General features: G+C 40.1%; 1 protein-coding gene across 3 annotated transcripts in view; it reads left to right on the plus strand.

Moving 5' to 3' along the window:
- LZTR1 (leucine zipper like post translational regulator 1) overlaps positions 1 to 7,037 on the plus strand; it is a 29,123-nt gene extending 22,086 nt beyond the window's left edge. The window contains exons 17-20 of one of the 3 annotated variants that reach the window (XM_060772433.2): positions 325 to 474; positions 2,718 to 2,823; positions 3,700 to 3,780; positions 6,080 to 7,037. In XM_060772433.2, the coding sequence (XP_060628416.2) occupies positions 325 to 474; positions 2,718 to 2,823; positions 3,700 to 3,780; positions 6,080 to 6,196 (454 nt within the window). In that variant the 3' untranslated portion in view covers positions 6,197 to 7,037. Of the gene's footprint in view, positions 1 to 324; positions 475 to 2,717; positions 2,824 to 3,699; positions 3,854 to 6,079 lie in introns of all 3 variants that reach the window. The other 2 variants (XM_060772434.2, XM_060772435.2) reach the window with 2 other exon arrangements.
- The last annotated feature ends 8,102 nt before the right edge of the window (positions 7,038 to 15,139 follow it).

Below are 15,139 nucleotides of genomic sequence, written 5' to 3' on the forward strand. Positions count from 1 at the left end.
TATATCTTGGCATTTGCATTTTGTGACCTAAGTGTTGAATTTTACATTGGTGTCTAATTTCTGCCCAGTTTTCTATTTTATCTTTATCCTTTTGATTTCTCTTCCTATCCCTCTCAGTGTGTTATCCGCCCCTCTCAGTTTTTGCATCATCTGCAAACTTGATAAAGACCCATCCACCCCATCATCTAATTGGTAAAAAGTGTTGATGTGTAATGGCCCTACGACAGAACCCCGAGGCACTCCATTTGAAACTTTCTTCCATTTTGAAAGGCAGCCATCTAAGTACTGTCTTCCAAGTAAACCCATGTTTGCATTTTTTCCCAGTTATTTTGAAGCCATGTTTCGTTCTTTCATGCCAGAAGATGGACAGGTTAATATTTCCATTGGTGAAATGGTTCCAAGCAAGCAAGCATTTGAATCTATGCTAAGATATATTTATTATGGTGAAGTGAACATGCCTCCTGAAGACTCCCTGTATCCTTTATCTGATTTGATACATTGGATTTGTTTCTTTCTTCCATACCTGCACAAACTTTAAAGTTATTGAGTTGTACTATTTCCAGTTCATTTTTCTGAGACATACAGAATTGAATCTAGGCAAGCTAGTGGTAAATATATTTTCCATCTAGGGTGAAGCTCTAATGAGACTGAAAGACTATAATAGGATTTAGAAGTTAAGAGCTAAGTATCCCTACATGTTCAAGAAGAAAGCACAACTAACTTAATAGAGATCATGCTTTGAATCCATTAGTCCAACGGCTCAGGTGAAGTTCCTTTCTCCCTCATATTTCAAACTGAAGCCTTGTTGGGTGCCTGCTTTAGTTGTGTCTTCAGGTTTTTTTAATAGGGCAAGTATGTGTGTGTGTAGCATCAGTTGCAAAGTTTGCAAATTAAAGAAGCTCCTCCATTGAAATATTGGGATATGGCTAAATGGAACCCATCAATTCTACTTACCCTCACCTTATTTAGGAATTCTAGTGTAGAGAAATGCAGGTACTTTGATATTGCCTGTAGCCATATTCCCAAAGAAGGAGAACTATAGTAACTAACTATAGTAATTTTGGGTTGCTGTGAGTTTTCTGGACTGTATGGCCATGTTCCAGAAACATTCCCTCCTGACATTTTGCCCATATCTATGGCAGGAGTTAAACATGACAACAAGTTAAGCATGAGCCAACAATGTGATGTAGCGGTAAAAAAACAAAAAACAAAACAAAAAACGATTTTGGCCTGCATCAATAGGAGTATGGTGTCTAGATCCATGGAAGTCATGCTACCCCTCTATTCTGCCTTGGTTAGACCACATCTGGAATACTGTGTCCAATTCTGGGCACCACAATTGAAGGGAGATGTTGATAAGCTGGAATGTGTCCAAAGGAGGGCGACTAAAATGATCAAGGGTCTGGAGAACAAGCCCTATGAGGAGCGGCTTAAAGAGCTGGGCATGTTTAGCCTGAAGAAGAGAAGGCTGAGAGGAGACATTATAGCCATGTATAAGTATGTGAGAGAAAGTCATAGGGAGGAGGGAGCAAACTTGTTTTCTGCTGGCCTAGAGACTCGGACGCGAAACAATGGCTTCCAACTACAAAAAAGGAGATTCTATTTGAACATTAGGAAGAACTTCCTGACTGCGAGAGCTGTTCAGCAGTGGAACTCTCTGCCCTGGAGTGTGGTGGAGGCTCCTTCTTTGGAGGCTTTTAAACAGAGGCTGGATGGCCATCTGTCAGGGGTGCTTTGAATGCAATATTTCTGCTTCTTGGCAGGATGGGGTTGGACTGGATGGCCCACGAGGTCTCTTCCAACTCTATGATTCTAGGCATCCTCAGAGATTGTTTATTTATTTATTTACTTACTTTATTTATATTCTGCTTTTCTCAGCCCTCATGCGACTCAAAGCGGTGAACAACATCGATACAAAACATCACGAGACAAGTATAGGGCAATTAAAAACAATTGTAACATAAATCATTAAACATCAGTATAATTGTTAGGTGTGATATCTCACAACTTCTGAGGATGCATGTGGGCGAAACGTCAGGAGGGTATGCTTCTGGAATACGGCCATACAGCCCAGAAATCTCACAGCAACCCAGTGATTCCGGCCATGAAAGCCTTCGGCAGCATATAGTAATTTTCTCTTCATCAGTTGCATCTGTTTGCTCTTGTGACTGTAAGTGAAAGGTTCTTAATTGCCCACTCGAGTTCTTTGGATTACAACGGGAATAGCGCATGACACTACTTTGTTGCAAGCAAAACCTATCCCACCCATTTACCCACCTTCTTCTATTGTGTGACTGCAGCCAAGTTCAAAGAAACTGATCAGAGTTGGCAAATAAGATCATCTCTGCTAATCAGAAAGCCCCAGCCCTTTAGCCTCAAAGTCCACGAATCAAAGGTTGTCAACGATCTTCTCCAAGGGCACCAGTTTTGTGCCTTTTTTCTGCTTACACTCTCTCTTTCTAGAATGTTTGAGTTCACGGGAAATTGGGTAACAGCTGCTGCATATGTAGCATAGTTTAAGTGGCAGCACTATGCATGGCCCAAAGCCAAAGACAATTTTCAAGGAGGCAGCCAGCTGCAATTACAACAATAACACATTAGAAAACGCAGGCAGAGGTCAAATCCCTGTTTGTCCTTATTGCCATTCCATTTAGGTTTATGGTTCCTTTGTTCCTTGCAACTCGAATCATGAATTCTCTTTAACTGGCTTTTTTTAGCTACCTCTTTGCTGCCCCTTATTATTATGGATTCTACAATAACCGACTCCAAGCATATTGTAAGCAGAATCTGGAAATGAATGTTACGGTGGAAAATGTGCTCCAGGTAATAAATGCCATCAGATCAATTTGCAACTAATTGCAGTTTATCCTCAGCATATTTCTTTCCGTTGGAAATAATCCATTTAAAAGGCCATACATTTTTGCATGATATATTCCTATCCTCAAGATAAATTTCATTGCCATAGCGTACTGAAAATTAAATGTAGTACTTCCTAAACACAAACCTCTGCATACCTGTGACATTATTCATGTAACATCAAGTATATCTGGCTTGTTCTGAATTGGGGATTGTGAATGTATGTCCATGCAAGATGTTTCTGGATTAGAACTGTAATCATTAGCTGTGGCCAGGAACATGGGAGTTATAGTCTAAAACATGGCAGGGATTATACATCTCCCAACCATATTCTGAAAATAATTTAAAATTGTGACAGGCCTAATTTGTTTCTGAGTGAACAATCAATAGTAGGCTTATCATAACAGTTTAGTGTATCCATGTGATATTATGATCTCAGTATTTGTCATGTTCCAGTTCAGACTTATCTCATAAGAAAACACCACGACAAGCCTCAGACTTACATGGAGTAGCCTACATTAGTCCTCCTCCTTCACATGCAAAAGAAGAACCTGGACATGTTTAGTTTCTAGACTTACGGAAGTTCTAGGCTAATCCTTGTAATAGCAGACTGTGTATCTAGATTTCCTTAAAATGGAAGATACATTTTGTGTAGATTTCAAACATGTAGAAGATACGATACAACCTCGTACAATTAATGCCATAGAAGGTGTACCGTTAGTACACAGCTCCAGGGAGATTCCTGTCCCAGTTACAAAACCCCTCTATATAGACTGTCAAATGTTCAAATTTACATTTTTTTCCAGAAAATAATCATACACATCTTAAAATGTTTTGTTTAAGATTTTAGAGGCAGCTGACAAGACTCAGGCTTTGGATATGAAGAGACACTGCCTGCATATCATTGTTCACCAGTTCACCAAGGTTGGTTGGATGTTTTCTGGGGTTCTGGGCATCTGCTGTCCCCTTTCTCTGCCATGGTTGAAAACAGCTTAAGGTAGTCTGACATTTCATTCTTGTTCCTCCCTTGCTATACTTTTATTATCTGCTTTTAATACTGCCAAATATATAGATAACATACATGGTATACATTTGTGGATAACTTTTGAACAATTTCTTCAGCTCCCCTTCTGTTATCTGTTGTCTGTCTTTAACTCTCAACTGTTCTTTTGTTGATATTTTCACATATTGCTCAATAATGTTCTTTCTAGCAATGCATTTAATTAGAACTTTCAGTTAATTGTGCAAAGGGAGTATATGTTTTGGAAATTTTGCTAATATTGTTTTCATGAAATCATAAAACATCTACATTGTTGGTCAGGATTGACACAAATTCAAAAAAGGATTTGATTTGTCCAAGCCAACCTCTTTTCCACATATGAATTGCATAGCAAGGGCCCCCTGGTGGCACAGCAGATTAAACCGCTGAGCTGCTGAACTTGCTGACTGAAAGGTTGGTGGTTCGAATCCGGGAACAGGGTGAGGTCCTGCCATTAGGCCCAGCTTCTTCCAACCTAGCAGTTTGAAAACATGCAAATGTGAGTAGATCAATAGGTACCGCTTCTGCAGGAAGGTAACGGGGCTCCATGCAGTCATGCTGGCCACATGACTTGGAAGTGTCTATGGACAACACCGGCTCTTTGGCTTAGAAGTGGAGATGAGCATCACCCCCCAGAGTCAGACACTACTAGACAATGTCAGGGAAAACCTTTACCTTTACTATGCTCTCAAAACAAGCAATTATGATGTGATATAGTGGAATCCTTTGTCAGTAACAAATTTTGTGAATCTGACGAGTGTCAAGAAATACGTAACATGCAACCGTAGTGAGACTGAATTAACTCTGCTGTATTCAGTCCATCAGCAGTGGTTGCAAATACACCTTGTACTCACTGATTTGTATCTATCTGTCACCAAGGACATGTTAAAGCCTTCTTTTTCATTATTTTTTCTTTTTAAAAATAAATGAATCAACATAATGGGAGCACTTTAAGAAAGAGTTTGACAGTATGCACTTCATGGGTTGTGTACATGTGTCATGTCAATAAGAGTCAAATATTTCAGCGATCAACTTGCTGAAAATCTTCTTTCTCTACAATCTCAGCCATCAGTTGTCTGCTTTTTTACTCTGCTATAAAGTGTTAATACCAGTGCTGGTGTTTTAAAATTCCATCTTTTAATAGCTGTGATTTGAAACATCTTTTTCTACTGGCTTTGAAAGTCTCTCACAAAATGGTTTACCAAAACCACATTTCTGCTTAATTTGAGAAAGGTGAGAACCAGGAGACAGGAGGTTTTAGCCACAAAAGGTGTTTCTCAGGGTTAAAGTTCCTTGTGTTATGACAAATGAAATACATATCAAACTCAGTATGATAGGTTTATATGTTAACATTGGACCAGTCAGTTTTCTTTAAGTGAAAAATAATATCTTGATTTTGATACAATCTTTGGATCTGGAAAGAAAGTATTCAATGCTTAATGGCAAGGATCCAGTTGTATATTTCTACATCCAGAAGGGCTTCTATCAACAAAACTGGATGGTGTAATGCGATAATCCCCCCACAAGGATAGTAAAACATCAAACATCTGGGCGTCCCCTGGGCAACCTCCTTGCAGACACCCATTCTCTCACATCAGAAGCAACTTGCAGCTTCTCAAGCCACTCCTGACAACAAACAAAACTGGGAGGAATGGCAGTTGTCCCTCTTCCATAAACCCTTCAGATCTTTTCTGGAGCACTAACAAACCCCATAGGGGCAGAAGGTTGCAAGAGGAGGAACAAAGGATAGAGCAGCATGGATTTGTAACATCCAGCATTGAAAGGCTCCATGGTGGATGTAAAGTATAGTTAATTGATTGCATCTAGCAAAAAGCAAAAGCAAATAACTTCTTTCTAGAAAACTATATCTGTTGCCTCTATATTAATTTGATCATTCATGGTAATTGTAAATGCTGATCATAACAGAGTTCTTATGAAAGTATAAGATCAAAGCTTTAGACCGTTTTAAAAGCACCAGTGGAAGATTATTTTGTTTTTTAAATAACCTTTGCAGTGACACAGCTGGTCTGAATTTTTCTCCTTACGAACATTGCAGCGGTGTTATTAGACTATGATGGCAAATGTAATACATGTGAATTTGATGACTGTGCATGTTTCAGGCATGACTGGATTTACAGAAATAACTAGTGTGTGTGTTTTTTTTCTCTCTCCTCTCCAAAAAAGGTCTCCAAGTTGCCAAATCTTCGAGCCCTCAGTCAACCTCTCCTACTTGACATCATCGAATCATTAGCAAACCACATATCAGACAAGCAGTGTGCTGAGCTTGGTTCAGATATCTAAAATTTCCTGTATTTGGCATTTTGCACATTTTTTCAAGAGATTGTACTTTTCTTATATGAGTCCTTTTCTCTAGCCTTTGTTACCATTCCACATTAAACTGGTGAAAATGTCCTCATAAAGTGTGGAAGGCTGTGAACGTATGTTGGTCCTTTACAGTTTTCGAAGGATAGGTTAGTACCTGAATTGGATGTAAAAAAAGCAAAGAAGAGATGGCACAGCGGTGCTTGTTATGTTTGGGAATTGTGAATGGCCCCTAACTGATCATTCAAGAATATTGATTGATTCTTTGCTGCTGAAAATGTCTTCTCTAAATTTGAGTCACCACAAAGTGGTTTTACCACAACATTCAAACATCGCTTCCTGTTCTCCATCTATACCATTCTTCTGTCTGACATGATTCCATTGAAACAGGAGGATTGGGACGGAAAAGCTGAAGAGGCTCTTGATAGTGTTTACTGAAGATGGTTTCAAGGAACAATAAATGCAGTAGAGCAGACAAAATTGTGTTGACAAGGTGCAAATATTATATATGCACCTACTAAAAGACGTACTTCTTTCCCCTCAGTCTCTGAGGAGGCATAACCAAAGACTCTTGGAAACATTGTTGTTACCGCTTTTGCTGTATAGACCTGCTATATGCATTTGTGCTGTATGTGAATATATTAAGAAAAAGTGGAGTGGCTAATCAATTTAAATTACATACTGGAATATGGACTACTCTCAGAAACCTTTCCCATCTCATTTTAATGAAGAAACATTAATTTGTGACATCTCACATAGTGAAATGAGTGTAGCTTGGAAGGTTCATATGGAAATTGTTTGAATAAAATATGTCTCCTTATCTGTCTCTTTGAGTTTAAAGAAAGACCATGAAGAACTCTTTATGTCAGTGGCAACGTAAAACATTTTTATAGGCAAGGCAGGGAGTAACATGACCTAAACTTTGCTAATATTTTGAGGAGCCTTATGCCTCAGCCTTTCTTCCGCCTTAGCCTAAGATATCTAGTTATTTTCAGAGCAACTTCACTTTCAGTTGATTTTTTTTTCCATTTCTGATTACAGTGTTCCCTCACTTATCGTGGGTGTTACGTTCCAGGACCACCCGCGAAAAGTGAAAATCTGCAAAGTAGGGACACTATATATGTATATCGTTCCAAGGGTGAGGCAGGACCAAGGAGAGATTTAAAGGCACTGCACACTTTTTTGCCCTCTAGCTATCTCTGCTTTGCTTTGCAACCTCTCTTGATTGGCTGCCTCTCTCCCCAGGGGGAGGTTGAAACCCCCTTCCACGCTCCATCATTGCTAGGAGGTGGGATTGGAATGCTGCTCTGGGCAATGGCAACCATTCATAAACTGGGAGGCAAAAACCCATGAAACAGCAAAAACGCGAAAAGTGAACCACGAAGTAGCGAGGGAACACATAAAAATTTATTTGAATGGGAAGATGTCATACAAATTTATGCAGCACTATTTGAATGGTAGCTCTTTCCAGTGTGGTAGTAACTGATGTTGCTATGTCACTGTTTTTTGCAGACTACCTTTCTGTTTTTCTGTAAAACCATCATTTGAGCCAACCACAGGCTGCTGTGGACTGCTAGGGGTGGTATGGACAAGGTTGCCAGCATTTCTCAAGTGGCCTAATGATCCTTTCCTGAACATCCAGCTCTTGATCTCAAGATGAGTCAGTGAAACAGTCATGGAAAACATTCCATTTTCATAAGAGGAATAAAAGGAACATTCAGTATCTGTGGAAATGGTTTTCATAATTAGCTTGAATGAAAATTCTGTGACTTCTTTGTGCCACGTAACATGCATATGCCACCTACGCTGTTGTTCTCCAGTATGGTGGCATATACTGTCCCTTTGCTCGTGCTGAAGTAAAAAATCAATGGCTGGTTGTCTTTGTTACAGGAAACAGAATGGCTGCCGTCTTTTACCTTAGGCATCAAGTTATCTTGGCCCAATCCTGTTTAGTGAGTTGGTGAGAGAGCAAGGTTTTGATATTTACAATCCTTATTGGTGCAATACTCCTTTGGCTTTTTAAAAAATTAATCTGTATGGATGTACAAAGAATCTTATCATCTATGGCTCTCCTGAATTATAAAAAGTACACATTTTACTAGTTTTTTTGGGTCACATAAAAATAAGAAATGTGCAGAAATAATATGGTAATAATTCAGATGTTTAAAACAGGACTTATTACATATCATTGAAGAAATTCACCCTAGGTTGCTCATAAACCTTTTGCTCATACAGTTTCCATTGTAGCAGAGTTAAAGGGTGACTAGCAAAGATGCTTTCAACATGCTAGGTAGTATAGGTAGTACATCCATTTAAACAAGTTCCATCTCTCAGCCAGAGAACTAACAGATAATTTTTGGTGGTAAATGAAACATCCCAGCGTTCCCTGGCAACGTCCTTGCAGATGGCGAATTCTCTCATATCAGAAGCGACTTGCAGTGTCTCAAGTCGCTCCTGACACGAAAAAAAAACCCTGTTCTATGAGCTTGCTAAACTAAAAAATATTCAGATGATAGAACATAATATCGCTGTGGCCTTTTAAAAAAAGGAGTATTGCCATTGGAACATAATATCTAATGGTGGCAGAAACTGAGCAAATGTGTAATATGTTCTATTTTAACATAAGGGCTCTGATACTGTATATAGTCACTGGACACCTTGGAAAAACAACATTAATCCTTCCAGATGTTTGGTAGAATAACAGCAAGAATAATCATTTCTTCTGAGTGTTCACAAAGAAGACACACATGTCTAGAAAAGGGGCAATTCAACACAATACTAACCACTTACTCATTCCACTCGTATAACTCCGTCAACGATTTTTTTCTGGGCCACCGATGTATATCTCTTTGCAATTCCAGAATCATATTAATGGATTGCTAGTCCCTGTTACTAGTCCTGTCACAATCACTACTGGAATGAGGGCAGTCCCACAATCCTATTTGTCAAGCGCCTGCCCTGAAAATGAGATACAGATCTTATTTTCTTAGTAGCTATACAGTTTCAGGTCACAGGAAATAAATGATATATATTGGTACATTTTTTAGTATGATGCAAACTATGATTTATGAAGTTATACACAACTTATATCCAGACTGTTTGAATACCTATCTCTCTCTAATTGAAGCTGCCTGATTTTTAAGATCCACAGGAGAGAGCTTTCTCTTGGTCTCACCACGTTAGGTGAAATAAGGGGATGTGTAACTCCCTCCCAAGAGATACAAGGCTGGCTCTCTTCTTTCCAGCAGATAAAGTCCTTTTTTCTTCTTCAACAGGCACATTGTGATAAAGTGGGTATACCAAAAATGTATCTCTGCTGTTTCTGTTGTGTTTTAAAATTATTTTACTCGTGTTTTAAAATGTGTATATATGCCTTCAAATCTTCTGCTGACGTATGGCAACCCATGAATTCCATAGGAGTTTCCTAGACAAGGAAACTCTTGCCAGTTCCTTCCTCTGAAATATGCCCCACAGCACCAGGTATTTGTTAGCAGTCCCCATCCAATTACTAATCAGAACTGACCCTGCTTAGCTTCCAACATCAGATGATATGTGGTGCCTTTAGGATATTTAGGTCTGTTCTAAAATACTGGCAGGTTTATATGGTAGTATATGTAATTGTTTAAAACGTGTTTATCATTAGGACTGTTTAGATTATTGCTGTGTACCTTCAAGTCATTTCTGACTTATTGCAACCCTCAGGCAAGCCTGTTATATGCTTTCTTTACAAGGTTTGTGGAGAATAGGCTTGCCTTTGCCTCCCCCTGAGATTCAGCGAGAGTCATGCTTAAGGTCATCCAGTGGAGCATTGAATTCATGCATCCCGTCGTAGCCCAGCACTCAAACTGCTACAGCACACTGGCAAAAGCACCTTGTAATTGTATCTTGTCTCAGTTCATGGTCTCAATTGCCTTGGGTCCCACATTGGGAGAAAAGTATGATCTAAATTAAATTAGTGGGGGTTTTTTGTGTGTGGGTCAGGAGCAACTTGAGAAACTGCAAGTCACTTCGGGTGTGAGAGAATTGGCTGTCTGCAGGCATGTAGCCGGGGGGGGGGGGGGGCTCGGGGGGCTTCAGCCCCCCCCCCTCCCCGAAATTCTCATGGTGGTTCGCGAAAAGGCCTTACTGGTGCATTACTTAAACTGTTATGTTTATTCATATCATGATCTGATCACCGTACTCAATATATCCCATATGCATGGGGGTATTGGGGTAATGATACAAAAGGTTTGCTAGGCTAGACCCTCTTTCACTCAGACTCAGCCCCCCCCCCGAAACCCCCCTGAAAAAAATTCAGCCCCCCCCCCCCCCGAAACGAAATCTTGGCTACGGGCCTGGCTGTCTGCAAGGATGTTGCCCAGGGGATGCCCGGATGTTTGTTGCTTTACCATCCTTGTGGGAGGCTCCTCTCATGGGAGTTGTAGTTGCTGGTATGTATAGTTAGCCTACAATCAATTAGCATTCTAAACTCCACCAATGATGGAACTGAACCAAAGTTGGCACACAGAACTCCCATGACCAACAGAAAACATGAGAAGGGTTTGGTGGGCATTGACCTTGAGTTTGGGTGTATAGTTCACCTACATCCAGAGAGCATTGTGGACTCAAACAATGATGGATCTGGACCTAACTTGGCACAAATACTCAAAATGCCCAGATGTGAACACTGGTGGAGTTTGGGGAAAATAGACCTTGACATTTTGGAGTTGTAGTTGCTGGAATTTATAGTTCACCTACAATCAAAGCCTAGAGAAGACAATTATGCTGGGGAAAGTGGAAGGCAAAAGGAAGAGGGGCCGACCAAGGGCAAGATGGATGGATGGCATCCTTGAAGTGACTGGACTGACCTTGAGGGAGCTGGGGGTGGTAACGGCCAACAGGGAGCTCTGGCGTGGGCTGGTCCATGAGGTCACGAAGAGTCGGAGACGACTGAATGAATGAACAACAACAACAATCAAAGAGCCCCTTGAAGCCCATCAACGATAGAATTGGGCCAAACTTCCCACACAGAACCTCCATTACCAACAGAAAATACTGTGTTTTCTGATGGTCTTTGGTGACCCTGCTGGCACCCCCTCACGACCCCCCCCCCAGGGGTCCTGACCCCCAGGTTGAGAAACACTGGTTTAATCCATTATGGCACCAGGTGCTCCTGGCGAATAAAGACATACAGTATTACCTACCCATTGTTAGGAATTGTGGGAGTTGAAGTCCAAAACACCTGGAGGGCCGAAGTTTGCCCATGCCTGCTCTAAAGGGTTCAGGATGTTAAACATTCACTTTAAATGGATTCAACACAGTTGGAAGCAACAGAAGGAATTTTCAATACTGTACACAGTTTGCCAGAAAGTTACATTGAAACACATTCTGTTTATACTATTATATATAGAGTGGGGGGGAGAGATAATCTGAATGTTTATAGACCTTTGAATATAGAATACCCTTGTGTCAATTTACACATAAGGAAACAGAAAATACTTTTTTCCCAACAAATTACAACTACTTGTGCACACACAGCTTTTTAAATAAATCAGGTGAAACACATCAGAACCGAATGCCGTTTTGAAGAAGTTTCTCTTGACAAACAGAAGGAGTCATGCTGTGAGATTCTGATCAATTTTTATGCAGACCGCAGAGCTCAGCACCTCAGGTTTCAGACAAAAGGCCCGAGAAGGGGACAAGTCTTTGAAAATTAATCATCCTAAAAGCTACAAACGGTAGGAGGCAGAGGCTGGTACAGGAAAGGCTAGGTTCCTATTGTCAGGGCCTGGATGAGGTGAAGAAAATCTGGTTTGAGAGAAAGACTGCAAATGTACTTTTGAGTCACCTGTTGACTTTTGGCGACCCCATGGATTTTATAGATTTTTTGGAATGCAAGAAATTCTCAGAAGTTGTGTTGTCGAAGACTTTCATGGCCAGAATCACTAGGTTGCTGTGAGTTTTCCATGCTGTATGGCCTCAGAGATTTGTTGGAAACCATGTAGGGTTTATATATCTGTGGAATGTTCAGGGTGGGAGAAAGAACTCTTGTCTGTTGGAGGCAAGTGTAAATGTTGCAATTTATCACTTTGATTAGCATTGACTAGCCTTGCAGCTTCAGGGCTTGGCTGCTTCCTGCCCAGGGTAATCCTTTGTTAGGAGGTGATTAGCTGGCCCTGATTGTTTCTTGTCTGGAATTTCACTGTTTTTTTAATGTTGTTCTTTACTTACTGTCCTGATTTTAGAATTTTTTAATCCTCGGAAATTATTCTGCCAATTCCTTCCTCTGGAAACCTATAGTGCCTAATATTAAGTGGTGGTCTCCCAACCAAGTACGAGGTTAGTACCAGGATTGACTCTGCTTACCTTCCAAGATCAGATAGGTTCTAGCATCTTTAAGATGAAAGACTGCTGAGACTTTTAAAATATTGGGAATGACAACCAAGCATGCTTAGTTTAAGTATGGATAAACACTCTCAACCTGTTCTATAAAAATGTACTATTACCTAGTGAAAGTCATTACAAAACAATCTCTCTTTTGTTCACCTGATCTCTGATCCTGGTGAGTTCTATAAAATACAGAATATTCTTAGTAATAGCTATTATTAGTTTAATTAAGATAGCTTTTCTTATTTGTTGCTTATAATTTTGAAACTACTGAAGAATTGATGGAAGAAAACTCCACAAAACCAATGTGAAAAGGTTTATAAAGGACCTACATAGCTAAATTGCATGTATGGCTCTAGCATAGGCATGATACGAAATAAATAAAATAACTCCCAGAATTCCTAACAGTCTCAGGGTCCCTCCTTTTCCCTCTCAGCCACTTAAGCGGAAAGGGCCTGGGGCTGTTAGGAATGGTGGGAGTTGAAGTCCAAAACACCTGGAGGGCTCAAGTTTGCCCATGCCTGCTCCATTGCATCGAGCCATGGCAATTAGAGTGGTGTCAAATTGCATTCATTCTGCAGTTTAGATGCACCCTTGACTACTTGCAATCAGTATACCTTCCTCACTTTAGTAGTTAGCTCAGGTAGTTTATAACTTTAAACAGAACAATTTCAGTGGTTGGACAATTTAATTCTGTTATGAATGTTTCACTGTGAAAATGTAACTTAGTTATGTCCTTGTTTAATGTTTGATACTGTCTTTATTATTATTGTGATGTGGATGTTGGGTGTGTTTTGGGATTCAGGTGACTTTGGTTCATTCATTCTTTTGTTTGCTCATACCCCAAGGAAATGGGAAATTATTGTTTCCATTCGATGTTTGATGTTTTGTCTTATGTCTGTTATAACAGGCTGTGTTTTTTATTTAATTTTAGTTGTTAAGTTATAATTTGTGTTTATATGTTGGGTTGTTTAAATTTTGTCACTATGGATGTCTTGTTGTATTCGGACATTGAATGTTTGCCTTTTATGTTTGGAATCCGCCCTGAGATAGAGCGGAATATAAATAAAGTTTTATTTAGTATGGTGCAGCATTTAATGTTTGCCACGGCTTGTTGTAAACCTGGGAGATAAGGCAGGATATAAATAAAGTATTATTATTATTAAGTGAAAATATGGCTTTGGAACTAAGCCTTCGGAGAATAATTGTAGTGCATTAGATGGATACGTAATATGTGCAATGACCACTGGAAAGGCCCCGGATTACAATTGTGGATGGTGTGGTTTTAATAGTTGATGTCATATTTTAAATGTTTTAATGTGGTTTTAATTTAAATGTTTATTTTTAATTGTATGTTGTTTTTATGGCATTGAATAGTTGCCTACGTGTAAAGCAGCCTTGAGTCCTTTCAGGACTGAGAAGGGCGTGGTATAAATATGGTAACTCAGGTGATTCCTCATCTGAGTATGATGGCCTTCCAAGTGCAGTGTCTTGACAGTGGATACGTAAGTGACTGTAGAGTCCTATTCTTAATCTGCATGTTCTCCAGCAGTGAGGACATTGATTTCCAGGTGGAAGGCAGTTCTGGTCGGGATTAGCTTGATGAGCCTTCCTCTTGGCATGTTTCCCCCTTTCATGCCTCTTTTAATTCCACAGCACTGCTGGCCACAGCTAACCTCCAGTTAGAGCACTCAAGGGTCAGGGCTTCCCACTCCTCTGTGTCTATGCTTTAAGCCCAACTTTCAATATCTTCCTGTCCACGAACATTATGTTTCCTGTTCTTGAGTTGGGAGTAGGGTAACTGCTTTCAGAGACAGTGATCGGGCATTTGGACAATGTGGCCAGTCCAGCAGAGTTGATGGCGTAGGAGCATCACTTCAATGCTGACGATCTCTGCTTCTTCCAGGACGCTGACATTTGTCTGCCTGTCTTCCCAAGATATTTGCAGGATTTTCCGGAGGCAGCGCTGATGGAATCATTCCAGGAGTTGCGTATGATGTCTGTAGAAAGGTATAAATATGGTAAATAAATATTATATTAAATATTAAAGCTGAAAGCTCTGCTTAAACCTTCAAACTTTGCAAGATAAAATAGCCTAATAAATTGCATCTCAGGCCTGGGCAAACTTGGGCCCTCAAAAACATGCAAATGTGAGTAGATCAATAGGTACTGCTCCGGTGGGAAGGTAACGGCGCTCCTTGCAGTCATGCTGGCCACATGACCTTGGAGGTGTCTATGGACAACACCAGCTCTTTGGCTTAGAAATGGAGATGAGCAGCAACCCCCAGAGTTGGACACGACTAGACTTAATGTCAGGGGAAACCTTTACCTTTACCTTTGTATCTCACCTTTCTACTGTAAAAAGTGCTCAAGGCAGCTTAGATGTAACATTATAAACCAATAAAAAGAAATCATGCATGAGCTTTAAAGGACCAATCCCAAGAGTCGGACACAACTGGACTTCATGTCAGGGGAAAATCTTTACGTTTACCTATTAAAGCTGAAAGCTCTCTTTAAACCTTCACACTTGGCAAGATAAATTAGCCTAATAAAGTG

This window comes from Anolis sagrei, chromosome 4, assembly GCF_037176765.1.
Source record: "Anolis sagrei isolate rAnoSag1 chromosome 4, rAnoSag1.mat, whole genome shotgun sequence".
NCBI classification, from domain to species: domain Eukaryota; kingdom Metazoa; phylum Chordata; class Lepidosauria; order Squamata; family Dactyloidae; genus Anolis; species Anolis sagrei.